Below are 25,346 nucleotides of genomic sequence, written 5' to 3' on the forward strand. Positions count from 1 at the left end.
GTGGGGGGGCCGGGCTACCGAACGCAGCTCGCGGGGGCGGGCTCCGAGGGGGGTCCCTGAAGCCCCGGGGGGAAAGGGGCGGGCACCCCGGCTCCGCCCCGCGCACCGGGTGCTGCCTCCTGGCGGCCGCGAGCGTTACCCAGCCGGCCGCGATGCGCGAGGCTTTGGGGTTGGGGGCGGGGGTCCCGAGAGAAGGAAGACCCGGGGCGCAGAGGTGCTCAATCAGAGGGCGGGGACCGGACGTCTCAGGGAGTCCCAAGACGGACACAGAAGCCTGAGGAAGGCGGGGATGAGTGGGAAAATAGGGGTGGGAGCCCCGTGTACCCCCCAACCCGCGTCATGAGGCAGCTCGAGCAAGGCACTAGAGCTCATGGAAAAACTGCTCTTTATTAAACACTTCTGAGCGAAGCGGGGGTTCCCCAGCGCCACCTGGCACTGCCTGCCCCCCCCTCCATTTTACAGATGGGGAAACCGGCCCCCAAGAAGGGCGGTCACTAGACGTCCCTGCCAGGACAGCGTCAGCTTCAGCGGGGTCGAGGCCCTGGGCTGGGTCTCGGGGTGCGCAGGCATCCGGTCCCGGCTCAGCACTCCACACCGTAGCGCTGGAAGTGGCGCAGCAGCAGCGTGAGGTCCAGGTGCACTGAGCCCCCAGCCACCGTGTGCAGGCGGTAGCGCTCGGCCCCGCTGTACACCACATCGCTGTGCAGCAGCTGGGGCCCGCCGCCCACGAAGGCCCTCGCCAGCTGCTCCCTCCAGCTGCCCAGGGGCCGCCAAGTGGGACAGTCCAGCCGGTGGCTGCCGGGGCTGCTGGGCACGTGGCAGAAGCCGTAGCCTGCAAGCTGGCAGCGGCCGAAGCTATCCTGGGACCACACTTGGAGATGGAGCCGTGGCCAGCCTGCAGGACAGGGATGGGGAAGTGGGGAATCTGCTGGTCCGCAGCCTGCCATAGCTCCCCAAAGGCCCACGTCCTCCACGCCCTTTGCGTCTGGCCTCTGCGAACGCCCCTCCAGGGTCTCTCCTCTCAGACTTGCTGGGGCCTAATCCTGGGAGCCTGTCCCACACACACCACCCCGTTTGCTTCCCAGGGTCCTCCCATACTCCTCTGACTCAGGACCCCTCCATCTGCCTCCACTCACACACCTCCCCCCCCCCACTTCCCAGTGGCCTTGGATACAACGGGGCACCCTTGGAGATCATCCCCCTTTCACCCCGTTCTAAACCCATGTGCCTGGCCGATTCCTTCAAAACTTGGGGATACAGCCATGGGGCAGGCAGACAAGAATTCCTGCCTGGGAAGGGAGTAAATAAGCAAATTATAGGGTGTGTGGGGAGGTGGGGCCCGGGAGCAGGCCTGGGAGCAGGCGGTGGGGGCGGGGTGATGCATCTTAGGAAGGGGTGCTCTGGGCCTGGAGGCTGCAGCAGATGCCTTGGGGTGAGGGGCCCCCACGGCATGCAGCTGCAGGGGCTGGGGGAGAGGGAAGGAACCAAGGGTCAAGGTTTGACTGACCCTGGAGAGGGGGGCTGTGGTGGGTGGGACTCGGGATTCATGGGGGAACTCCGCAGGGGTGGGCAGTAGTCTGGGTGAATGGTGAGGGCAGACTGGCAGGGTGCCGGGGGGGGGGGGGGTGAGGGAAGAGGAGGGTGTTGTGCATATCACAAGAAGAGCCAGCAGGGGCCCTGAGGACTGTACTGGGTGAAGGGCAAAGGCCAGGGGGCAGAGGCCAGGGGATGGCACAGTGTGAAGGTTCTGCCATTCGAAGGACTGAGGGGACAGTTACCAGTCAGGCCCACCACTGTCCCTGCGGTAGTCAGCGGTGCTTCAGACTCACATCTGCTGGGAGTATCCATCAGGGCCCCCCTGCCCCCCGGTCCCACGTTCCATCCCTGGCCCCCCTAGTCCCACCAGCCATTATCCCTGAGCACCGCAAGGTGTGGCCCCCAAAACAGCCCCCAAAACAAAAAAAGCTGAGGGGCCGGAGTGATAGCACAGCGGGTAGGGCGTTTGCCTTGCACGCGGCCGACCCGGGTTCGATCCCCGGCATCTCATATGGTCCCCCAAGCACCGCCAGGAGTAATTCCTGAGTGTAGAGCCAGGAGTAACCCCTGAGCATCGCTGGGTGTGACCCAAAAAGCAAAAAAAAAAAAGCTGAAAGCCTGCCCTGCTCACCGCCCCCAGCCCTGCCCCTCTCCCAGGTCCTAGGACCCGGCCCTAGCTCCAGGCTCTCTATAGCCCCACCTCTCCCGGGCTGGTGTTGGAGCCTCAAGGAAACAGGAGGGCAGGGACCGGACCCGGTATTTCCAATCCCGGCATCCCTGGCTGCTGCTCACTCATCCCCATCTCTTCCCCCAGCCTCCCTCCCCCACCCAGCACCCCAGGCCTGGAACTCACCTTGGAGGCCTTTGGTGGCGAAGTGCAGGTCAATAGGGTGGGACCAGTAGGCCATGTCCCCTACCTGCGGCGTGTCCACCTGCGTCTGGCCCTCCCGCACGCCGGACAGGAGTTTCCATGCCGCCCCTGTAGTGAGAGCCAGGGCACACAGATGGGGCAGGCAGGGAGCATGCTGTAGTGCAGCCTTGAATTTGGAGGGCAGGGGTCTCTGTGGAATCTCTGGAGGGGGGCGTTCTAGAGTCCAATATCTCAGAGAGAATCTCAGTGCTCAGGGCCAGAAAGAGAAGCCAGGGGGTAAAATACTTGCCTTGCATACAGATGACCCTGATTTGATCCCCAGGTATGTCCCAAGCCCTTCCAGGAGTGATCTCTGAGTACACAGCACCAGGAGTATGGCCTGAATACTGCATATATGGCCCAAACCCCCTTCTTCCAAAAAGAAGCCGCAGTGGATTTGATTGGATAATAAATAACTATTATGTTTTTGTCTGAGGACAAAACACTGATAGAATAAATATGTTTATGAAAAATCCCACGGATCGTTCTATCTTGACTTGAAAGGAGTAAAGGAAGTATTAAAAGTAGAATACTTCTAGTAAGTATTAGAAGTCTGCTTAAGAAAAAAAAAAAAGTCACCCAGGGGCCACAGAGATAACCCAATGGGCAGAGCAAGGCACGCGTGCAGAGCATGTGGCAGATCAATCCCTGGCACCGCATGGTCCCCCCAAACACTGCCAGGAGCAATCCTCAGGCAATGAGTTGGGAGCAGCCCTGAATACCGCCGGGCATGGCCCTGAAACAAAACAAACAAAAAGAGTGGAAAAAAAGGAAAAGAAAAAAAAAAAATACCTGGGATGGGAAAAGTTGATCATTGTGAGAGTAAGATCGGCACCACACCCACTGCCAACCTGTGGTCAGCTGCCAGTCAGGGCAGCACAATCCCCAGCCCCACCCCCGCCCTCCCCCCTCTCAGGGCAGGCTCAGGGGTCTCAAAGCCATGCAAAGTGGTTTGTCGACCTGCGCCCAGCCCCACACAAGACAGCCCAACCAAAACCTCCCAGACCAACGTCTGCGTTTGGTGCCTAAAGGGTTTGGCTTTGTGACCTCCCTGGTCACCAGCCTTCAGCAGGAACATCACGCAGGGCCCGAGCCAGAGAGCCAGAGCACAGCAGGGAGGACTCTTGGTGACCCGGTGTGATCCCGGCATCCCATATTGTCCCTGAGGCACCACCAGGAATAAGTGCTGAGTGCAGAGCCAGGAGTAACCCTGAGGATCACCGGGTGTAGCCCCAAAACAAAAACAAAATAGAGGGAACGTCTTCCAGACTGTCCCCACGTCTTCCAGACTGTCCCCATGGTGGCAAAAATTGAGTTTTGTTTTGGTTTGGGTTTGGGGACACACCTTGCGGTGCTCAGCACTTACTCCAGGCTCTGCGCTCGGGGATCACGTGGGTTGGAGGGGGGTCCGATGTGGTGCTGGGGACTGAACCTGGGCTGGCTGTGTGCAGGGCAAGCTTCTTCCCTGCTGTAGCATCTGTCTGCTCCCAAGCCATTTTTTTTTTAAATTGGGGTCCAGGAAACTGGACAGATAGTATAGCAGGTAGGGCGCTTGCCTTGCACAGGGTCTGGGATTCAATTCCCAGCATCCCATAGCGTCCCCTGAGCACAGGCAGGAGTAATTCCTGAATTCAGAGCCAGGAGTAACCCCTGGGCATCACTAAGTGTGATCCATAAAAACGTAACAACAACAAATCCTTCTAAACACCAGAGCACAGTACAGGCTTGCCCTTGGCAGACCCAGATTCGATCTGCGCATGGTCCCCTGAGTACCACCAGGAGTGAAGCCTGAGCACAGAGCCAAGAGTCAGCCCTGAGCACTGCAAACTGTGGACCCAACCCCTCCACCACGTGCTCCCCCCAAAAAAAAAATTCAAGTATCTTTTCAGATTTCTGCTGGATAAACAGAAAGTATTCTGGCAGAGTTAGCCGAGCTTGGGGCTCCCGAGGGTGAGAAGGATATTATCGCCCCAGGATCCAGAGCCACACCCAGGGCAAGTCAGAAGAAAGCTTCAACATTTCAAACAACTTCCTTTTCCTTCCCTGTTTCTCTGGATAGGTGTCTCTCCAATACAATTAAGGATGAGAGCACTTAAATTGAAAAAAGCCTCAAATTTCATTTTTTTGTCAATTCAGAAGATCCTTGTCTGGGCCTTCTTACCTTAACAACTGAAATAGCAACTCAAACCAATAAACTTTGTTGTTGTCCTTGTTTGTGTGGGCTTGGGGCAACACCCAGAGCCACCGGGGGAATCCTCTGGTGCCCAGGATTCAATTCGGGGCTCCTGCACGCAGAGCACAGACACAGCCTCTGATCTGTGTCCTCAGTCCACCCGGCAGCTCTTATGCGATCACAAAATTCAGAAAACTGACTCCCCAAGATTAAGAAAAAACAAAGCCAATGGGGCTGGAGCAAAAGTACAGCAGGCAGAGCGTCTGCCTTGTACATGGCCGAACGGAGTTCAACCCCCAGCATCCCATAGGGTCCCTCACGCACCGAGTAATTCCTGAGCACAGAGTCAGGAGTAACCACTGAGCATTGAAGTTTGTTTCCAAAAAAAGGGAGTAAAAAAAAAAACACAGCTAGAGTACGAGCAAGCTCAGCAATCTGGGGTGAATGCTTTGGTTTTTTTGTTTTGTTTTGTTTTGTTTCTTTTTGGGTCACACCCAGTGATGCACAGGGGTTACTCCTGGCTCCGCACTCAGGAATTACTACTGGTAGGTCGGCCGCATGCAAGGCAAACTCCCTACTCACTGTGCTATCGCTCCAGCCCTTGGGGTGCAGGCTTTGTATGCAGGACACCTGGTTTGGGTTCCATCCCCAAGCCCACAGGCCCCCTCAAGCACTGAGGTGGGAGCAGCCCTGAGGACCACTGGGTGTGACCCCTCCCAAAATACACCAGAGAGCAGGCACAGCTGATCACAAGAGATAAGGAAGTTTTTGGGGGGGGGTTATTTTGTCTTTGGCATTTTGGGTCACACTGGGCGATGCTCAGGGGTTACTCCTGGCTCTGCACTCAGGAATTATTGTTGGCGGTGCTCAGGGGATCATATGGGATGCCGGAATTGAACCTGGTCGGCTTGGGTTCAAGGCAAACGCCCTACCTGCCGTACTCCTGCTCCAGTCCCTAGAAGAATTTTATTTTTTTTTTTAGGAAGGCAACCTGGGGGCGTGGGGGCTGGAGGACAGAGGGACTTGCAGAACCAGTACCTAACTTGGGGCACTGCATGGCATTTGCTCCATCTGAGCTCTCTCTGCCACCCCTTGAAAGGATTTCTGAAAAACAAAATTCTATAATGATAAGGCCATGAAAAAAAATAACTATAATGATGCAGTTGTACACCAAAGGGGGTAAAAAAAAAAAAATCTCAAAAGAAAAACAGACGGGGCTGGAGCAATAGCACAGTGGGTAGGGCATTTGCCTTGCACGCAGCCAACCCGGGTTCGATTCCCAGCATCTCATATGGTCCCCCGAACACTGCCAGGAGTGATTCCTGAGTGCAGAGACAGGAGTAACCCCTGAGCATCGCCAGGTGTGACCCAAAAAGAAAAAAAAGAAGAAGAAAAACAGACGTGCCAGAGTGGACCGTACAGCAAGTAAGGAACTTGTCTTGCACACAGCCAACTGGGTTTGGTCTCTGCAAATCATATGATCCCTGCAAGCCCACCATTAGGAATCCCTGAGCACAGCCAGGTATGGCGCCCCCCACCCCAAGAAAAAAAAGAAGAAAGAAAGAAAAATAGGGGCCAGAGAGATAATATTGGAGGTAAGGTTGGCCTTACGTGTGGCAAACCCAAATTCAATCCCTGGCACCAGAGAGGGTCCCCAGAGCACTGCAAGGAGCAATCCCCGAGAACAGATGGGTGTGGTCTGAAAAGTAAAAATATAAAAAATAATAAAATAAAAAACCAAGAATTGATTTGGGTTGTGTTGGTTTGTTTTTGGTTTTGGGGTCACACTTGGTGGTACTCAGGGGTTACTCTGTGCTCAGAAATTACTCCTGGTGTTCTTGGGAGATCAGCTGGGGTGCTGGGGATCGAACCAGGCTGGCTGCATGCAAGGAAAATGCCCTCCCCACTGGATTATCGCTCTGGCGCCAGGACGACCAGTTTGGTTTTGGGAAGTGTCTTGACTAGCATCAAGAGGCATCAGGCCCAACACAGAGTTGGTGGTGCTAAGCCTGCATCGCCAAACCAAGTCTATTAATGTGAGACTTACTTGCCCTTTCAACCCGGAAATGCCAGGCTGGAATTCCATGGTCAGGTAAAGCTGCTCGCTAAGCCCCACTGATCTCTAACAGCTGGGGGTAAACAGCGGCAAGAGATGGAGTTGGGTGAGACTCTGTAAGGGAATGTCAGCAACAGTTTTGTTCCATCTCTCAGATGTTTTTGGTAACTTGAAACTTCAGTTTTGCGAAGTTAAATGTCGGAAAGTCACTGGCTATCCAGATGATTCCCAAATAAAACAAACTGCTGAAACATGAAATTACTCAACTTAGATTTGTTTCTGGCTTCTTGTTGCAGGAGACTAATAAGAAAGCTGGGCCTACTGCTATATAGACCATGTGCCACCTCGAACAACTGTATTAGGAAGAAGCAGATGGCCCAGATAGAAAGAGCAATTAAGGGACCAAAGCGACAGCACAGCGGGGAGGGCATTTGTGGACCCAGGTTCGATTCCTGGCATCCCATATGGTGCCACAGGCACAGACAGGAGTAATTCCTAGGTGCAGAGCCAGTAGTCATCTGAACATTGCTGGGCGTGACACGCAAACAAAAACAAAACAAAACCGGGGCTGGAGTGACAGCACAGCGGGCAGGGCGTTTGCCTTGCACACGGCCAACCCGGGTTCGATTCCCAGCATCCCATATGGTCCCCCGAGCACTGCCAGGAGTGATTCCTGAGTGCAGAGCCAGGGGTAACCCCTGAGCATCGACAGGTGTGACCTGAAAAGAAAAAAAAAAAACATGACCTTGAGCACAGTCAGCACTAGCTCCTGAGCACCAACTGTGACCCCAACACAGACCCCCACCCTCCCCAAAAACTATGGCTCTTCAAGGCCAACAAGCTCACCAGGCTAGCAATCATTCTATGCATGCAGGAGGGGCGGCTGGACTCCAAACGCCACTTTGTCTCCCAAGTAGTAGGAGTAATCCTTGAGCACAGAGCTGGGAGTGACCACTGAGCACTGCTAGGTATGACCCAAACTTGCCCTCATGTAAAGAAGGAAAAGAAGACATGAAGGCTCTGAAGGGCTAAGAAGTCTAAGCTAAGGGGGCCAGAGCAACAGTACAGTAGGTAGGGCACTTGCCTTGCATGTGACCCACCCAGAATCCCATATGGTCCCCCAAGCACCACCGGGAGTAACTCCTGAGTACAGAGCCAGGAGTAACCCCTGAGCACTGCCAGGTGTGGCTCAAAAAGCCAAAAAAAAATAAATTCTAAATTAAGGGGGCTGGAGTGATAGTATAGTGGGTAGAATGTTTGCCCTGCATGCATGCAGCCGACCCAAGTTCAATCCCTGGTATCCCATCGGTCCCTATCTGAGGCTTGCCGGGAGTAGTTCCTGGGTATGGTACACCCTTCCCCAGAAATTCGAATTTAAGTGTGCAATGGAAATGATAAGGGAAAAGTCTATGTGTATAGAAAGAGTAGGTATAGGAGAAGGTATAGGAACCCAAGCTGGGTTGTGTTTTTTGTTTTGTTTTGTTTTTGGTTAGGGGAAAAGCAAGCGAAGTACATGGTGTTCTAAGGAAAACCCAGTGATCCTGCAAAGGGAAACAGGAGAAACAGGACAGCCATGGGGCAGATCTGCGCGCAGAGAGTTGCCGGAGGCTTGCGGGAAAGTCATCCTATGAGAGAAACCTCTTTGCAGGGCAAACAGCTCATTCCCCAGCATCTGGTCTTCATCACCCGAGTACCCCCCCATCATGTGAGCGCCCCGCCTCTGTCTTGGGAGTCCCAGGCCCGTCCCATCTGTGGCAAGGGAGGTGAGAGATAGACAGATAGATACTTGGCAGACACCCTCCTTTTGCCCCACTGGCTTTAGAACCCCAGCTCGGAGTCTCCAGATGTCTGTAATTAAATGAGTTCTCTTCTACCCATCCGCCTGATGTGGACTTCACTGCCACACCAGCCTTAAGAACCCAGAGGACTCAGGGAAATTCTCTCTCCACCCTACATGCTCCAGTGCACTGTGTGGCTTGGTCCATGCCTCCTTTCTTTCTTCTTCTTCTTCTTTTTTTTTTTGGCGGGGTTGGGGGGTCATTGGGGACCATATGGGACACCGGGGACTGAATTCAGGTCAGCCGCAAGAAAGGCAAACGCCCTCCCCCCTGCTCTACTATCACTTCAGTCCCATGGCCCCAATTTCCTACACTGTCTCCTGCCCTCCTGACCCCCTGCAGCCTCCCCAGCTCTCTCGACCTGCTTCTCAGTGTTCCTCCAGCTGTTCCTATTGCCTAGAAAGTTCTAGCCCTCAAGGTCAGAGCAAAAGCACAGTGGGAAGGGCGTCTGCCTTGCATGCAGCCAACCCAGGATCGATCTCCAGGATCTCATATGGTTCCTAGAGCGCTGCCAAGAATAATTCCTAAATGCAGACAGAGCCAGAAGCAAGCCTGAGTATCGCTGGTGTGACCCAAAAACAAAACAAAACAAAAAAAAACAAACAAAAACAAAACAAAACAAAACAAAACAAAAAGCTCTGGCCCTTCATGGTCCCAGGCCTGGCTTCCCCCAGCTTCCCAGGATCAGTCCTTCTCTTGAGGGCCACTTTCTCAGAGGGTTTCAGCTTCTCATCCTCCCATCGTCAAGTCTACCCAAAAGTCAGCGTCTGTCCCCTTCTTTCTGGTCCCCCACCTCACCCCTCGCACACACTTCATCGGTTTATTCGCCCTGTCTCCCCAGCTGTGAGTGGCCCGATCAGCTCGAACTTTGGCTGGATCCTCAGTAGCTCCAGCCCAGCTCCAAGACATATCAATGATCCTAGGAGGAGGCGGGTGACAGCATGACCCCGTGGGAACCCGGACAGTGACTCGGCCCCTCACCACGAGAACATTCACAGAAGACCTTCTATGTGCTGAGCCCTTTATTTCCATGATGGGGGCCCAGTGGGACTGCGAATACAGCCATTCAGCCCATCCCAGATCCATCACCCGCACTACATGGAACCTTGAACGCTACAGGGTTCAAGAGCCAGGAGTAGCTCCCAAGAACCACCAACCATCAACCAAAATATACAGAATTAAGGCTTTGAAGGGCTCCCAGCCATTTCTAAGAAGGTGAATGAAGTCTAAACAGCTGAATTAGGGCTTAAAGGTGTTATTTTTTTGGTGGGGGTGTTGGGGGAGGGTGGAGGGGAGCAGACAACAGCAAGTGGTACTCAGGGCTGACTCCTAATTCTGTGCTCAGGGGTCACTCCTGACAGTGCTCAGGGATCTAATGAGGGTTCACTATGCACAAGGCAAAGTAAAGTGCCTTAATATCTGTTTTCTCTCTCAGACCCCAGGGCTCAGCTGTAAGAATTGAGAGTGTGGGGGGCTGGAGCAATAGCACAGCAGGGAAGGCGTTTGCCTTGCACTCGGCCAAGCCGGGTTCGATTCCCAGCATCCCATATGGTCCCCCCAGGAGTAATTCCTGAGTGCATGAGCCAGGAGTAACCCCTGTGCATCACCGGTGTGACCCAAAAAGCAAAACAAAACACAAAAAAAAGAACTGAGAGTGTGGGGTGCTAGACTATAGTCCTTAGGGGTTCTGCATTCAGAAAGGAAGAGCTAGGGTCCCCAGAAATTTCGTGGAAACTTAGTCCTATACTAAGAAATACATATTTAGTCCTATACCCCCAGTAACGGAATGGGTACTTGGTCCTATACTAAGTTCCTCTCCAGCTGGGAAGTTTTCTTTCTTTTCCTTCTACTTTTCAACAAACTTTTCTATTTCCAAAAGGGGGAGTGGAGAGGGGGGAAATGGAATGGGAAAAAGATTAGGAGAAAGCCTGAGTTTCAGAAAGTGTGCTGAGACCCTGAGCATGTAAGGATCGGGGGCTCCGAACAGAGGATAAAGAAGGATGGAGTCTTTAGGCTGGGGGTCTGGTGGGGGAGTGAGCTGGGGCTGGGGTCTTGTGGGGGAGTGAGCTGAGCAACAGGAATACCTGTGTGGATACCCCACTTGCAGAAAAGGCTGCTTTCTGAGAAGCCGGTGGCCCCCAAGATCTGCCCGATCACGTGCACCTCAGCCATGGCCCTGAGAGAGGAAAAATAAAATCACAGTCTTGTGCGGTAAGCAGGGTATAATTATAACTCTCTAGCCGATGGTGAAATTGATGCCCATCGAGCCAGAGGCAGAGCAAGGAATGCAAGCTCGCTCCCTCAAACCACGCGGAGGTATTAGCGGTGCTCCCACCTCGGGGAACCCTAAAGAACCCTAAAGCTGAGAAGTTGGCATCTAACTCGACTCATTCCCCATCCCCGCAAAACAAACACTTCCGCGGACTGCGCGCAAAGCCCCGCCCCGAGGCCCGGGACCCCGCCCCCCAAGCCCAACGCCCCGCCCCATCCGTTCGAACAGGCACACTCGACGCAGCGCATGCGTTTTGAGGGCAGGGCCGCCTCCAAGGCCGCGCTTTCCGCGCATGCGTTTCTCCTACCTCCGCGCTCCTAACGGTTAGGAAGAGCCAAAGCGGCGTCAGGGATTGTAGTTCATGGGTCTGGCCCGTCCTTCTCTCTGCGGGCGCTGACCTTCCAGGACAGGCTCGCGCCTCTCCCAGGACCTTCCCAACCACGAGAAAGCTGCAGCGCGGAACCCTCCGAAGCCGAGCCCGCCTCCGGGCTCCTGGGTGGTTGCTGGGGCAACGGCGGCTCATTCTTCGTCTTGAGCCCGCCCTCTGAGTAACTGATTGGCCCCATCTCTCCGCTTGGGGGCGGGCTAACTGTGATGGACGTCGTCGCTCCCTTCGCCATTTGGGGCGTGGCTGGACGACTGCCATGTTGAGTGTGGCTGAGGAAAGTTGAAGTACTTTTCTCAAAATAAGCAAATCCTTGTATGCGCCATGCGCCTGTCGTCACTGACTCGGCCCACAACCCAGAGACTTGAACCAAGACTAAGGTAGAATCGCCCTCAGGTGGTTACGTACATCCTCCTACTTCATAACTGGAAAAAAAATAAAAACACTCAAAATCAAAACCTTCATTCAGAGGAATTGGAGAGTGTAGGTGCCCTTCCCTTTTTTAGTTCTCCGAAGGCTCCTGAGGCCTGATAAATCTAACTTCCTTCTCAGAAGTACAGCCCAGTTCTGAGCAATGTGGGTGGGGGAGTAGGGAGACGGAGGGGAAAGGGGTATGAGAAATGAGGAACCCCCGAATCTTTTTTTCTGCAGAAAGTCCGATTCTTGCAAATTAGACTGCCAGTAACACGTCTCGTGACCCTGCAAAGGCTCTGGGTCTCGGTTCTCATCGCTGTGCAATAGTCGGGTATGGGGGGTGGGGATAGAGCACAATGGGAAGGAGTCGGTGGTGCTGAAAGCTGAGGAGGTGCATGTACCAGTTGGTTTTGGTTTTTTTTTTTTTTTTTTTGGCTCTTTAGGGCACACCTGGCGATGCTCAGGGGTTACTCCTGGCTCTGCACTCTGGAGTTACTCTTGGCAGTGCTCAGGGGACCATATGGGATACCAGGGATGGAACCTGGTTCATTCGCAGGCAAACAAGTGCAAGGCAAACACCCTCCCCGGTGTACTACCACTCCAGCCCGCAATTCCAGTTGAGTGTGGCTGGCTTGGTCCTTGCTTCCTTTTCCTTCCACACAAGTTCCAAAGGCGATGTAGGGGCTGGAGAGATAGGACAGCAGTAGGGTTTTTGCCTTGCATGCAGCCGACCCATGTTTGATCCCTGGCATCCAGTATGACACTCCAAGCAGCGCCAAGCTCTGAGTGTAGAGCCAGGAGTAATCCCCGAGCATCGCCATTTGTGGCTTCCCCCATATATCCAAAAACAAAGGGAACCGATTAGTTAATTTAGAGGGAGGGGGTTGGAACTGCCACAACCAACAATGCTCAAGAGTCACTCCCGGTATGTTCAGGGAACTATGCCCTGCCTTGGATTGAATCTTGAGCAGCTGCACGTGAGGGAAGTGCCTTAATTTCTATATTATCTCTCCAGTCCCATTTGTTATTATTACTATTATTTTTTAATTTTTAATGAATCACCATGAGATACAGTTGCAGACTTTTTAATTATTATTATTTTATTGAATATCCGTGATAGACCATTACAAAGCTGTTCATGATTGGGTTTTAGTCATACAATGATCCAACACCCATCCCTCCACCAGTGTACATTTCTCATCACCGATGTCCCCCATTTCCCTCCCACCAGTCCCACCCGCCCCCCCAGCCTTCCTCTATGGTAGGCACTTTTCTTCTTTCTTTTTTTTTTTGATTTTTGGGTCACACCCGGCGATGCACAGGGATTACTCCTGGCGGTGCTCGGGGGACCATATGGGATGCTGGGAATCGAACCCAGGTCCCGTCGCGTGCAAGGCAAATGCCCTATCTGCTGTGCTATTGCTCCAGCCCCCACTTTTCTTCTTTCTATCTCTCCTTTTATGCATTATGTTTTGCAATACAGATACTAAGAGGTCATCATGTTTGTTCAGTATTTTTATCAGAAGGTAAGGCTAAAGTAACTTTTTTTCAACTGGGTGACAGCTTTGGGGTGTGGACGTGACTGCCAAGGCTTCCAGAAGTACAGGGAGGTAGAGGGAGGTAGCCCATCCTGACCCCAAGAAAGCCTGGAGATTACAGTCACAAAACCCTCATACTCAAATTTTCAGCAGATTGTATCTCAGTGAGGTCCGACCTGAGATGGTGAAGTCTCGCTGAGAGCATGACCACGATTTTGGATTGTGGGAGAAACGGCTTCCAGGGCTCTGTTTGGGTGGGGACCAGGCTGACCCTCCTCCTCCAATTTACCCCAGTCTGTTCAGCATTGTGCAGGTCTGAGATTAACTGCAGCTTCTGATCTCTTTTGACATTTATTTATGGGTCTCTGAAGTAAATAGAAGAGCTTACATGGCACTGGAGTTGGTTCATCGAGAGTGACTGCCAGTGCTTCCAGGAGTATAGAGAAATGAGGGGCTGGGGGGAAGTAGCTCATATCAACTCTGAGAAAGCCTGGAGATTTCTGTCACAAAACCTGCATATGTGGGGCCAGAGTGATAGCACAGCGGGTAGGGCGTTTGCCTTGCACGTGGCCGACCTGGGTTCAATCCCCGGCATCCCATATGGTCCCCCAAGCACCGCCAGGAGTAATTCCTGAGTGCAGAGCCAGGAGTAACCCCTGAGCAACGCTGGGTGTGACCAAAAAAGAAAAAAAAACTCCATATCTGAATTTTTAACAGGTTAATATCTTGGTGAGGTCTGTCCAGAGATGGTGGAGTCTGGCCAGAAACATGGCAGCGATTTTGTTTTTGTTTTTGTTATTTTGGGTCACACATGGCAATGTACAGGGATTACTCCTGGCTCTGCACTCAGGAATTACTCCTGGCAGTGCTCAGGGGACCATATGGGATGCTGGGATTTGAACCTGAGTTGGCCGCATGCAAGGCAAATGCCCTACCCGCTGTGCTATCGCTCCAGCCCCATGGTGATTTTGGATTGTGGGAGCAAACAGCTGTCAGGGGCTCTGCTTGAACAGGCACCAGGCTGACCTGCCCCACTCTAATTTACCCTGGTCTGTTCAGCCTTGTACAGGTGCGAGATTAACTGTGACTTTTGATCTCTTTTGAGATTTATGGGTTTCTGAAACCAGGCCAATAAATGAGCTTGTAGAGCTGAATTGGAGGTGGTTTGTTAGGTGTGGCTCCCACATACCTAACTTTTGGCTATTTAATTTCTTGGGAAACATGGTCCAAATTGTTGAGATCTGGCCAGAGGCACAGAGGCCAGATTTTGAAGACACCATCAAGCTGCTGATGCACTTGCCCCACGGGTACAGGTTAACCTGCTGGTGGCACCACACCCCATTATTATTTTTAACACAATAGGAATTACAAATGTCAGCCACCAGCTCCAAGTTCAATGGGTTAATTAATATATGAGAAAATAATCCAATAGGATAATACTGCAGGGATGAACCTACTTGAAAGCGGTGTTTTGTTTTGTTTCGTTTTGTTTGCTTTTTGGGTCATACCAGAGATGCTCAGGAGTTACTCATGGTTCTGGACTCAGGAATCACTCCTGGTGGTGCTCAGGGGACCACATGGGATGCCGGAGATCAAACCCGGGTCAGCCATGTGCCAGGCAAACAAACATTATCCCTGCTGTACTATCACTCTGACCCAAAGCCACATTTCTCTTACTGCATTCTTTGTACTGGCCCTTGCAAACTAAGCCTTTTGTATGAGTGATTTCCTTTAATCCTTAGAGCACACGGTGTTAGCGCTATCAGTCTTACTTAAGGTGAAGAAACTAGGGGCTGGAGAGATAGTATGGCAGGTACGGTGTTTACCTTATATGCAGCCCGCCCAGGTTCCATCCCCAGCACCTTATACGGTCCCCTGAGTACCACCCAGAGTAATTCCTGAGCTCAGAGCAAGAGTAACCCCTGAGCATTGCCAAGAGTGTCAACAAAACACATTTCTAAAAAAGATTTAAAAACTAGGGCGGGGCTGGAGTGATAGCACAGCAGGTAGGGTGTTTGCTTGCATGCAGCCGACCCAGGTTCTATTCCCAGCATCCCATATGGTCCCCCAGCACCGCCAGGAGTAGTTCCTGAGTGCAGAGCCAGGAGTACCCCTGTGCAATGCCAGGTGTAACCCAAAAAAGAAAAAAAAAAACTAGGGCAAAATCATAGTTCTGAGAACTAAGAACTATGATTTTGCTGTCACTAGCCCTGGATCTGTGCTCTGGGGATCTCACATGCTGCTGTGGATGCCAACAGGTTCCTGACCCACCATTACATGGAATGCAAGTGCCGTAACCTTTGTACTATCTCTCTGGTCCTCTTTATTCTATATATTTGGGCCATATCTGGCAGTGCTCGGGGGCTTGCTCCTGGCTCTGTGCTCAGGGGTCACTCCTGGTGGGACTTGGGGACCTTATGAGTTGTCGGGGGTACAAGGCAAGCACCCTAACCACTGTACTAGTTCTCGGGCCCTGATGGAAGTTTTTAAAATTTTTGTTTTGGGGCGACACCCAGCAGTGCTGCGGGGCTTACTCCTAGCTCTGTGCTCACTCCTAGTGATATGTGGGCCAGCGATCAAACCTAAGTCAACTACATATAAGACAAGCACCCTACCCACTGTTTTATCGCTTTGGTCTCTCTTTTCCATTTTTAAGGGAGGTTTTTTATTTTGGGGGGGGCACATCCAGCAAGGCTTAGGGGTTACCCTTGGATGCCAGGATCAAACCTAGCACAATCATATGCAAGGTAAATTCTCCACCTGCTGTACTACTGAGTTTGCCCCCCTTTTCCATTTTGTAATAAGTCATCACTGCAAAGATACTTGATTGGTTTTTTGTTTGCTTTGTTTGGCCATACCCAGCCATGGGTATGTTTGGCCATACCCAGCGATGCTTAGGGGTTGCTGCTGGCTCTGCACTCAGGAATTATTCCTGGCAGTGCTTTGGGGACCTTATGGGATGCTAGGGATCAAACCCAGGTGGGATGTGGACCAGGCAACTGCTGTACTATCATTCCACCCCCAAATGAAGACAAGAGAAGTATAAACATCATGTCCCTCCAATCATCGTTTATCACAAAGGGGAGCCCTGACGCTCATGATGGGCTCCTGGGTAGTTTCTGGTAGTGAACAGGGGCTCCAGGGCCTCAGATGTTTTGGATTCACAGCCCCAGGGATCAGCCGGGCCGGGTTGGGCTGTCTTTGATCTCCGTCTTGGAGGCCCAATGCACATATTTCTGCTGGTAGGTCACCAGGGCTCTGGAGATGGACTGGAAGATTGTGTAAGTCTGGCCCACGTGACCACCCCTTGCCCAGAGACACATATGTCCACGCCATGATGCTGCCAATGTCTTCTTGTTCTTTTTTTTGGGGGTGAGGGTTGGGTCATACTCAGCAATGCTCAGGGGTTACTCCTGGCTCTACACTCAGGATTCACTGCTGGCGATGCTCGGGGGACCATATGGAAGAGGCAGGTATCAAACCCGGGTCAGCCACATGCAAGGCAAATGCCCTCTCACTTTATTATTGCTCTGGCCCCTTGTTCTTTAATTTGGGCCACAATCGATGGTGCTCAGGGACTGCACATGGCTCAGTGCTCAGGGAACGAAGCAGTGCCCTCCTGCACGCAAATCCTACAGTCCTGAGGCTGGAGCTAGTACAGTGAATAAGGTGTTTGCCCTGTACACGGCTGTCCCAGCTTCAATCCCTGCACCTCCAAGGGGAATCCCTGAACACAGAGCTGAGAGTAAGCACGCCCTGAGCACAAGCTAGGTGTGGCCCCCAAATCAAAACAAACCAACACGCACACATATACACGCACATACGCAAAGCATATACTCACGCCAAGCCTCTGAGCTGTCTCCCCAGCCCTACAAATGTCACTGTGCCCCGAGCAGATGAAGTGACTTGGGCTGCAGCATTGAGAGGCTCCATCAGCGCTGGGCTCCCCCATCCCCCTGATGAGTCCAGATGTACCAGGCCTTGTGGTGTAGACTTTAGACTACAGTGGGCTCCTGGACTGTGGGTATAGACAAGGGCGCCTTCCAGTGGCCAGAGAGGTTTAAAGCTCTCACCCTGTGTGCTGCTAACTCAGGTTTCTTTTCTTTCTTTTTTCTGTGCGGTTTATTTGTTTTGTTTGGGGGCCACGCCTGTCTCTGTTCAGAAGTGATTCCTGGCTCTGTGCTCAAGGATCACTCACTTCTGGCAGGCTTAAGTGACTATCTGGGGTGCCAGAAATCAAACCTGAGTCAGCCCCATGTTAGCAAGTGCCCTACCTGATGATCTCTCAGGCGCTATTTTATTTATTTATTTATTTATTGCTTTTTGAGTCACACCCAGCGATGCACAGGGGTTACTCCTGGCTCTGCACTCAGAAATTACTCCTGGCGGTTGCTCAGGGGACCATATGGAACGCTGGGAATCGAATGTGGGTTGGCCACATGCAAGGCATATGCCCTACCCGCTGTGCTATCACTCCCACCCCCACGCACTCTTTTTTTTGAGGGGGGGCATACCCAGGTAGCGTTCAGGTATCACACCTGGTGGGGCTCAGGAGATCATTGTGATTTCTGAGATCAAACCCAGGTTGGCAAGGCAAGGACCCTACCTGCTGGACTATGGCTCTGGGCTGGTTTGACCCTGGCACAGATGGTCCGTGAGCACTGTCAGGGAGAGTTGCCCAATGCCACTGAGTGTGGTCCTTAAACCCAGAAAGTACGATGTTCTTCAGCAAACTTGCAATGCAACCAAGAATGCCACTTCCCTGCTAAGCCTATTGAAGACTCCAGGAATCTCTTGTCAACCTCTCATCCCGCAGAGATAGAGAGAGAGCTTGAGGTTGATGTTGGGTACAGAAAGTAATAGGAAATGAATGGAGGTCCTGGGTCGTCTAGGGGAACAAAAGGACCCCTAGGGAAACTGGGGAATGCATGTCTTTAACCCCAAAGGTAGGAAAGGGATCTCGGGGATCACTCCTGGCAGGCTCAGGTGACAATCTGGGGTGGATCCTGGGGAAGCCCTGGGGCAGGGCCGAGTCCAAGTACAAACTACAGGAATGTGTATGTTTCATGGTGATGAGTGACGGGGAAATTGGGGTGAGGTGAAATTGCAGGGAGCGCTGAGGTGGGGCCCCCAATGCCCTGCCCTGTCCCCTGTCATCCACCCTCTGGGCTCTGTCCATCTGCCAGAAATCCTGGCTGAGCCAAGTGCACATACAGAAGCCAGCTGCTCGCTTGGGAGCGGGGACTGTGCCAGCGCCAGCTTCTGGACTCCTGGCTCGGAGCCCTTGAGCCCTGTGGCAGTAGGAACTCTGGCTGGCCTCCCATCAGGAGGGAAATCCTCCTGCCTGGCCGCCCCCTCCCGCCTGGACTTCTGCAAGGGGAATCCCATGACAGTGGGTGAGGGTATGTGGAGAGAGGGGGTAGGGTCTCCTAATCAGACTAACTAACGGAGATGGTGGAAACCCGAGTATTCACCCACTTCAGGCTCCAAGTGCTTTTCTTTGGGCAACTGGGGCTTGGTTATCCGCCTCACGGAAAGGCTTTATGGCAAGTTCCTGTATGCTGCCACATCTAAAAGCAAAGAGCATTTACCCCAGGTGCTCAGTAAAGGAATTGGGATTTGGGCACAGGGGCTGAGGTACCTTCCTTGCAGACCAGAGAAATAGTACAGGGCATAGGGCTTTGCTCTGCATACTGCTGATTCTGATCCATCCTGTCACCTCATACGGTCCCCCAGTCCCCCAGCCCTGTCAGGGGTGATCCCTCCAGGAGTTGGCCCCGATCACCGCCAGGAGTGGCCTCAAAACAAAAACAAAAAGGGTGCTTGCATGGCAATGCGGACACAGGCTCAATGCCAGCATCTCTTGCCATCCACAGCCCCAACAGATGCGACCCCTGAGCCCTGCTTGGATGTGGCTCCAGAATCCTGCTCGTCCCTGAAATAAAACTGGGGTTCAGAAAGGTGTGTTCTCTATGTAGAGATCATGCAGCAGGCAAGCGCCTTCACGAGACGGGAAGGGCACTCAGGCACCTTACGGGTGTCCGCTGCGACTCCTAAGAGCCGCCTGGACTGCCCAAGAATCAGCGCACCCCACTTCTGCCTCCCCTGGGGCCAGAAAGGGGTATCCACGGCCCCTGCAGCCCTGGGCCTCAGTGTCCCCCCAGCACGAGGGGCGGGCATAGGGCTGCGCGGAAGGATGCAGGCGCGGCCAGCCGCGCGCACGGACCGGGGCGAGACGCGCTGCGGGTACGCGGGTGCGTGCACACAGCCCCGGCCGCTCTCATTTCTGGGACCGGGGAGGCAGGGCCGCGCCAGGACCTGGAGGATCGGGGACGTCCTCTTGGGTCCCGGCCCGGGGTACAAGCGAAGGCCCGCAAGATCCTGAGATCCAGATCTGCACTCACAGCCCCCCAGGCCCCGCCCAGGCCTCGGGACCGCCCCCATCCCCGCCCCCGCGCGCTGCTGCCCCCCCCCCCCCACCAGCACAGCGCGCCCCAACCTCGCCTCCAGCATCCCCGGACCTGAGTGTCCAGAGAAGGAACGCGGGGCTCAGTGAGCGCCTCCACCCGGAGCTCCAGGGCCGCGTCAGTGCAGGGGGCCTGGGACCGGTGAGTGACGGGCGGACGCGGGGACAGCGCCCCTCCCCCGGGTCCGGGTGTTGGGGTTCAGAGGCTTGGGGAGGAAACGGGCTCCAGCCAGGTTTGGCGTGAGGGAGGGCCCCTCCAGGGCCGTGTGTCTGTGTCCCCGGGAAGAGCGTGCTGGGGAGAGGGAAGGATGCAAAGTTGGATTCTGCTTAGACTCGGCAAAGGGTGCTGGGGAGTCGGGGGATGGGCAGGAAGCCCCGTGGGGTCTTGGATTTGACACTAATGGGGAGGGGATCCCGACGCATATGTTTGGGTGCAAAGGAAGGGAAGAAGGGCATATGATGCTGGGGGGTGCGGGCAGCCAATGGGGTATGTTAGGAGGTTGGGGGTTGGGCGAGAGATGGTACAGAGGGGAGGGTGTTTGCCTTGCATGTGGCTGACCCGGGTTCGATCCCCGGCATGGATCCCCGGCATCCCACATGGTCCCCTAAAGAGAGCACCACTAGTAGTAAATCCTGAGTGCAGAACCAGGAGTAAGCCCTGATAAATGCCAAATGTGACCCACTAAAAAATAAGGGGCTGGAGAGATTGTATAGTGGGGGAGGGTGCTTGCCCTGAGGCTGACCCAGGTTCGATCCCTGGCATCCCAGATAGTTCCCCAAGCACTGCCATGAGTCATTCCTGCGTGTGGAGCCAGGAGTAACCCCTGAGCATCTCCGGGTGTGACCCCAAAAGCAAAAAAAATTTTTTTAAATAATAATAAAGGGGAGGCTTGGGCGCTGATGGGGAGTTTTGTAAGAGCGGTTGTTTGGGGCAGGTAAGTCTTGGGACCCGTTTGTCCTGAGGGGCGGGGGCGGGGGTGGTTGCCTGGGTGGCAAGGAGATAGTGAAGATTTGGGGGCACAGAGCTCTGAATCCGTGTGTGTTTGGTCCATTGGAGCCTTTGAAGGTGGGATTCCCAAACTCATTTGGCCTCTGTTCCCTTATTTTTCTTTTAGGGGGAGGGGCCTGGGACCCTATGGGGTGCTGGTGACAGAGCCTGGGTCAGCCACATGCAGGGCAGATGTCTTGGCCTCTGTCTTATCTCCTTGACCATCTCTCCTTTTCAGGAAAAAAAAATCTCCCCTTTAAATCAACAAACAGAAAGTGCCCCTCCGTTTGCTCCGGAGACTGCTGCCCCCCATCATTCCAGCGCCCCTCGGGACGTGTTACCCAATTTGGAAAACACCAGTTTGGGGTAAGTGTGCCAACAGGTAGGTGGGTTTTTCCCTGGGGAAAGCCCATATCGCAGGACAAATGCTTCGAGTTCTTGGCACACCCCCAGCCGGCCTTACATCTGCTCTTGACCTCAATTTTACCGTCTGTAAAATGGGCTGAGGTGGCGCTCATTGGCCCCTGTCCTGCACCTCTCTCTCAAGCAGGCAGGCAAAGGATGGTGAGACTTCGACAGCTTGCCTCCTCTTTCTCCAGGAAGCCCCTCTGGCATGGACAGCACCAGTCCCCAAGAGCTCCAGCAGCCCCTGCTGGTGGATGCTGGCAGCTGCGAACTCCCCATCTGGAAGCCTGGTGAGATGGAGCTAGGCCAGGAGGCAATCTTTGAGTCACTGAGGGCCTGGCCGTGCCTACCGCCACTTCCGTCTGTGAGCGCTGGCCTAGGGGAGCCAAGGGCCCCTGACCTTGAGGTAGGAGCAGTGTCTTAATGGGGGGGGGGGCAGGGTGCCAGGAGCATCTGGCAGGCTAGGGAGATCATTTTTTAATCTAGTTTGAGGTCTGACTAGAAGGTTCCTTTTTCTGGGCTTGGCAAATACATGCCAGGTAGTGGGGCCTTTCTCTGTCCCCCCTGGACTATGACTTGTTGTAACTTTGAAATCATGCAGGGTGGGGCTGGAATGATAATGATAGTACAACGGACAGGGCATCTGCCTTGCACACAGCTGACCTCAGTTCGTTCCTCGGCACCAGATATGGTCCCCTGAGCCGAGCAGGAGTGATTCCTGAGCTTAGTGCCAGGAGTAAGCCTTGAGCATTGCAAGGTATGGCCCCCAAAACCAAAAAAATTAAAGCCCCAACTTAAAAAAACAATCTTGCAAAGTAGGCCAAAGAACTTAAACAGGCCGCACACACTTTGCATACAGGAGTTCTGGATTCAATCCCCAGCAATGCATAGCCCCAGAGCTGGGAGAAACCCCTTATCACCCCCAAACTAAACTGTCTCCAGGGCCCAGGAGAGAGCACAGCAGCTAGGGCACCCTCCCAGGGTGCACACCCAGATCTAAGCAGCACCACAGGTGCACAGTCCTGCAGGCCAGAGCACTGCCAGGAGGCCCAGGTGCCACCAGCTCTGCAGGGTCCAAACAGCACCGCATTCTTTTTTTTTTTTTTTTTTGCTTTTTGGGTCACACCTGGCGATGCACAGGGGTTATTCCTGGCTCTGCACTCAAGAATCACCCCTGGCCGTGCTCAGGGGACCATATGGGATGCTGGGATTTGAACCCGGGTCGGCCGCGTGCAAGGCAAACGCCCTACCCGCTGTGCTATCTCTCCAGCCCCCAGCACCGCATTCTTTTGAGGCCACACCATCAGTTCTCAGGGCTTACTCCTGGTTCCGCACTCAGGAATCACACCTGGCAGTGCTTGGGAGAGGAGACCCCGTGGGGTACCAGGGATCGAATCTGAGTTGGCAGCATGCAAAGCAAATGCCCTACCTACTGCACTAGTTTTCCAGATCACAGTATTACATTCACGCCGAACCAGCTGCATGATTGGTCCAGACTAGCTAGTGCCACCTCCACGCCCCCACCCACACCCCAGGATCTCCGAGCACGGCTTAGAGGCCCCCCCAAAGATCCTTGTAAGGTATTCGATACAAGATCATATATGGCAGATGAGGCCACCAAACCCACACCAGGCACTGCCTGGGGGAGGGGAGAACTGAGCGGGGATGGAGCCTCAGAGTTCACTTATGCAAGACATGTGCATGTCCCAGGGCCATCGCTTGGTTCTAAAACACAAGAGTGGGAGACAGAGAGGAAGAGAGCCACAGGTAGGGCACTGGCCTTGCACGCAGCCGTCCAATCCTGCCCAGAGCCCACCAGGAGTGATTCCTTAGCAGAGCCTGGAGTAAACCCCAAGTAATGCCAGGTGCGGTCCCCAAAAAGGAAAAAAAAAAACTCACTGAGAATCTTGTGTCAAGAAGTCAATGTGGGCAGGTCGTGGGCAGGCCAAAGAGCTACTCTCCGGACATCCCTTTTTCCGGTGTGTGTGTGTGTGTGTCTGTCTGTCTGGGATTAGTTTTGGGGGCTATGGGGAGCAAAGAGTGGGCATGAGGTGGCATGCGACACACATCCAGGTTTAGCTCTAGGGACGGGAGCTGCAGCTTCCTCTCTTCCGGGGTGTGTGTGTATGCATGTGCGGTGTGTGCGTGTGTGGTGTGTGTGTGCTGCCGGGGTGTGTGTGTGCTGCGGGGTGTGTGTGTGTGTGCGCTCTGCCAGGGTGGTGTGGAGCTGCAGCTTCCTCTCTGCCGGTGTGTGTGTGTGTGTGTGTGTGTGTGTGAATTGATCATGCGTGAGCTCTGCCAGGGTGGTGTGTGTGTGTCTGGAATTGGTCTGGGTGTATGTGTGTGTCTGAGATTGGTTTCAGGGGCAATGGGGAGCAAAGAGTGGGCAAGAGGTGGCATGTGACACACACCCAGGCTGTCTCCCACCCACAGGACACATCCTCCAGCGATAGCGACTCGGACTGGGATGAGGGTGACCTTGTGTCCCCGCTCGAGCCCCACGACCACCTCGGCCTGGCTGTCTTCTCCATGCTGTGCTGTTTCTGGCCCGTGGGCATCACTGCCTTCTGCCTGGCCCAGAAGGTCAGTCTGGGAAGTGGGAGCACGAGTGGATTCAAGGTGAAGGAGAAAAACCTTGTTTAGGGGCTGGAGCCAGAGCGCAGCAGGTTGGGCGCTTGCCTTGCATGTGGCCGACCTGGGTTCAATCCCCAGCATCCCACATGGTCTTCAGGAATGATTCCTGAATGTAGAGTCAGGAGGAACCCCTGAGCACCACCCAGTGTGCCCCTACCCCCTCCCCCAAATAAAAAACCTTTTGGGCCAGGTGTGCCTCCCCCTCCCCAGAAACAGAAAGAGAAAAGAAAAAGAAAAACCCAAGGGGTTTCACCTGGGGGAACTGAGGGAGGGAGGAGGAATCCCAGAGGCAAATTCCAGGAGGAAAGAGTCTCATGGGGACAGCCAGAGGTGGCAGAGCCCAAACTAAATCAGAGGCTTGCACAGCACCCCTCTGGGCCTCAGTGTCCTCATCTATAAAATGGGCGGAATTCCCAATGAGAGGCTCCTGGGAAGCTCAGATGTGTTGGGACAGGGGCTCATGAATACATAACGCGGATGTTTTCATTTGTTACCTGTGTCCCGGTGCCTGGTGTCAGGGTGAGATAGGGCCGGGGGAAGCAAGGTGGACGGGTGGGGAGGCCTGAATGACTGCCCCCAACCCCTCCACAGACCAAGAAGGCCTGGGCTCAGGGGGATTTCCAGGGGGCCGGGGCTGCCTCCCGCCGTGCCTTCCTGCTGGGGGTCCTGGCTGTCGGGCTGGGGGTGTGCACCTACGCCGCGGCCCTGGTGACCCTGGCGGCCTACCTGGCCTTCCGGGACCCACCCTAGTCACCCCTGCGGTCCTGTGAACCCAGAGGCTGAGGCCTCGCCAAGCCGAGTGGATGACGTGGTGAAGCAGCTTCCAGAACCATCCGGAACCCAGAGCAAGCCGGACCCCCCTCCTCTTCCTGGCGGCCACGCAAGATTAAACTCCAGATGCATTTACAGTTGGAACCGTGTCTATCATGTTTGTTGGGGATGGCGTGGAGGGGAATGGGGACAGCTTAAGGAAAGGTCTGGTGCCAGAGCGATAGGACAGCAGGGAGGGTGCGGGCCTAGCACACAGCCGGCCAGGTTCGATACCCAGCATTCCATACGGCCCCCTGAGCACTGACAGGAGTGATCCCTGAGCACCCCAGGTGTGGCCTCAAAACCCAAAAAATAAAGGGATAGGTCAGGGAGATTGGCTGTCCCCAGGGTGTTCCTGGCAAGCCCCGAGGGGCAAATGCCAGGGGCAAAAGGGCTTCTAAAGTGCATAATGGGGCCAGAGAGAGAGCAGGGGGGCTCTGGCCTCCCAGGTGGCCCAGCCCAGTTCAATCCCTGGTACTGCACGGTCCCCCAGCACTGCCAGGAGAGATTCCTGATCATGGAGCTGGCAGTAGTGCCCCTCCCCCTCCCCTCCAAGCCACCAAAACAACTAAACCAAACCTGCCAGATCCAGTTCTTTCCACCTTCATCCACTTCTGTCGGAGCCTCACTTTCCTTTGCAAAACGACTCATTTTCCCAAACCTCAAGGAGCAAAGGGACGTCACCATGCCCCCAGCTCTTCACTGCGGGTGGCAAGACTGCCCCCTCCTGGTGGCCAGAGAAGGGAAAGCAGCTGGAGTGCAAATTCAAGGAAGGTTCTGTGCTCCATCCTGGGTCCTGGGGGTGGGGGTGGGGGTGGGGCTTCACTCCCCAGTGGGGAGCATAAGGTGGGCCAGGCCCAGAGGCTGGCTGGTGTCAGGCTCTTTCCTTCTCTGGCTCTGGGAACGCACCAGCTCCAGGGC

The 25,346-nt window shown here is 54.2% G+C and overlaps 2 protein-coding genes across 4 annotated transcripts; one reads left to right on the forward strand and one right to left on the reverse strand.

Annotated features, from left to right (window-relative positions):
• Nucleotides 1-368: 368 nt before the first annotated feature.
• On the reverse strand, nt 369-11,314 carry B9D2 (B9 domain containing 2). The gene is made up of 4 exons (XM_004620710.2): nt 11,093-11,314; nt 10,598-10,689; nt 2,390-2,515; nt 369-895 (listed from the first exon to the last, which is right to left on the reverse strand). The coding sequence occupies exons 2-4, from the start codon at nt 10,683-10,685 to the stop codon at nt 582-584; spliced, it is 528 nt and encodes a 175-aa protein (XP_004620767.2). The 5' UTR covers nt 10,686-10,689; nt 11,093-11,314; the 3' UTR covers nt 369-581.
• A 3,920-nt stretch (nt 11,315-15,234) lies between these two features.
• On the forward strand, nt 15,235-24,523 carry TMEM91 (transmembrane protein 91). Of its 3 annotated transcripts, none has more exons than XM_055145414.1 (5): nt 15,235-19,730; nt 20,815-20,942; nt 21,176-21,387; nt 23,415-23,564; nt 24,207-24,523. In XM_055145414.1, the coding sequence occupies exons 3-5, from the start codon at nt 21,190-21,192 to the stop codon at nt 24,363-24,365; spliced, it is 507 nt and encodes a 168-aa protein (XP_055001389.1). In that variant the 5' UTR covers nt 15,235-19,730; nt 20,815-20,942; nt 21,176-21,189; the 3' UTR covers nt 24,366-24,523. The 3 variants fall into 3 exon arrangements, with proteins under 3 accessions (XP_055001389.1, XP_055001390.1, XP_055001391.1); XM_055145415.1 differs by having other exon boundaries at nt 15,245-19,730; nt 24,392-24,523; XM_055145416.1 differs by having other exon boundaries at nt 15,251-19,730; nt 24,366-24,523.
• The last annotated feature ends 823 nt before the right edge of the window (nt 24,524-25,346 follow it).

This window comes from Sorex araneus, chromosome 8 (genome assembly GCF_027595985.1).
Source record: "Sorex araneus isolate mSorAra2 chromosome 8, mSorAra2.pri, whole genome shotgun sequence".
Classification (NCBI taxonomy): domain Eukaryota; kingdom Metazoa; phylum Chordata; class Mammalia; order Eulipotyphla; family Soricidae; genus Sorex; species Sorex araneus.

Excerpts from the sequence above, each read along its gene's own strand:
- B9D2 (XM_004620710.2), bottom strand. The coding sequence starts at position 10,685 with ATGGCTGAGGTGCACGTGATCGGGCAGATCTTGGGGGCCACCGGCTTC. Across the intron at positions 2,516-10,597 it reads CAAGTGGGGTATCCACACAG|GGGCGGCATGGAAACTCCTG; the intron begins GTATTCCTGTTG and ends CTCTCACTACAG. Across the intron at positions 896-2,389 it reads CGCCACCAAAGGCCTCCAAG|GCTGGCCACGGCTCCATCTC; the intron begins GTGAGTTCCAGG and ends CCTGTCCTGCAG.
- TMEM91 (XM_055145414.1), top strand. The coding sequence starts at position 21,190 with ATGGACAGCACCAGTCCCCAAGAGCTCCAGCAGCCCCTGCTGGTGGAT. Across the intron at positions 21,388-23,414 it reads CAAGGGCCCCTGACCTTGAG|GACACATCCTCCAGCGATAG; the intron begins GTAGGAGCAGTG and ends TCCCACCCACAG. Across the intron at positions 23,565-24,206 it reads CCTTCTGCCTGGCCCAGAAG|ACCAAGAAGGCCTGGGCTCA; the intron begins GTCAGTCTGGGA and ends ACCCCTCCACAG.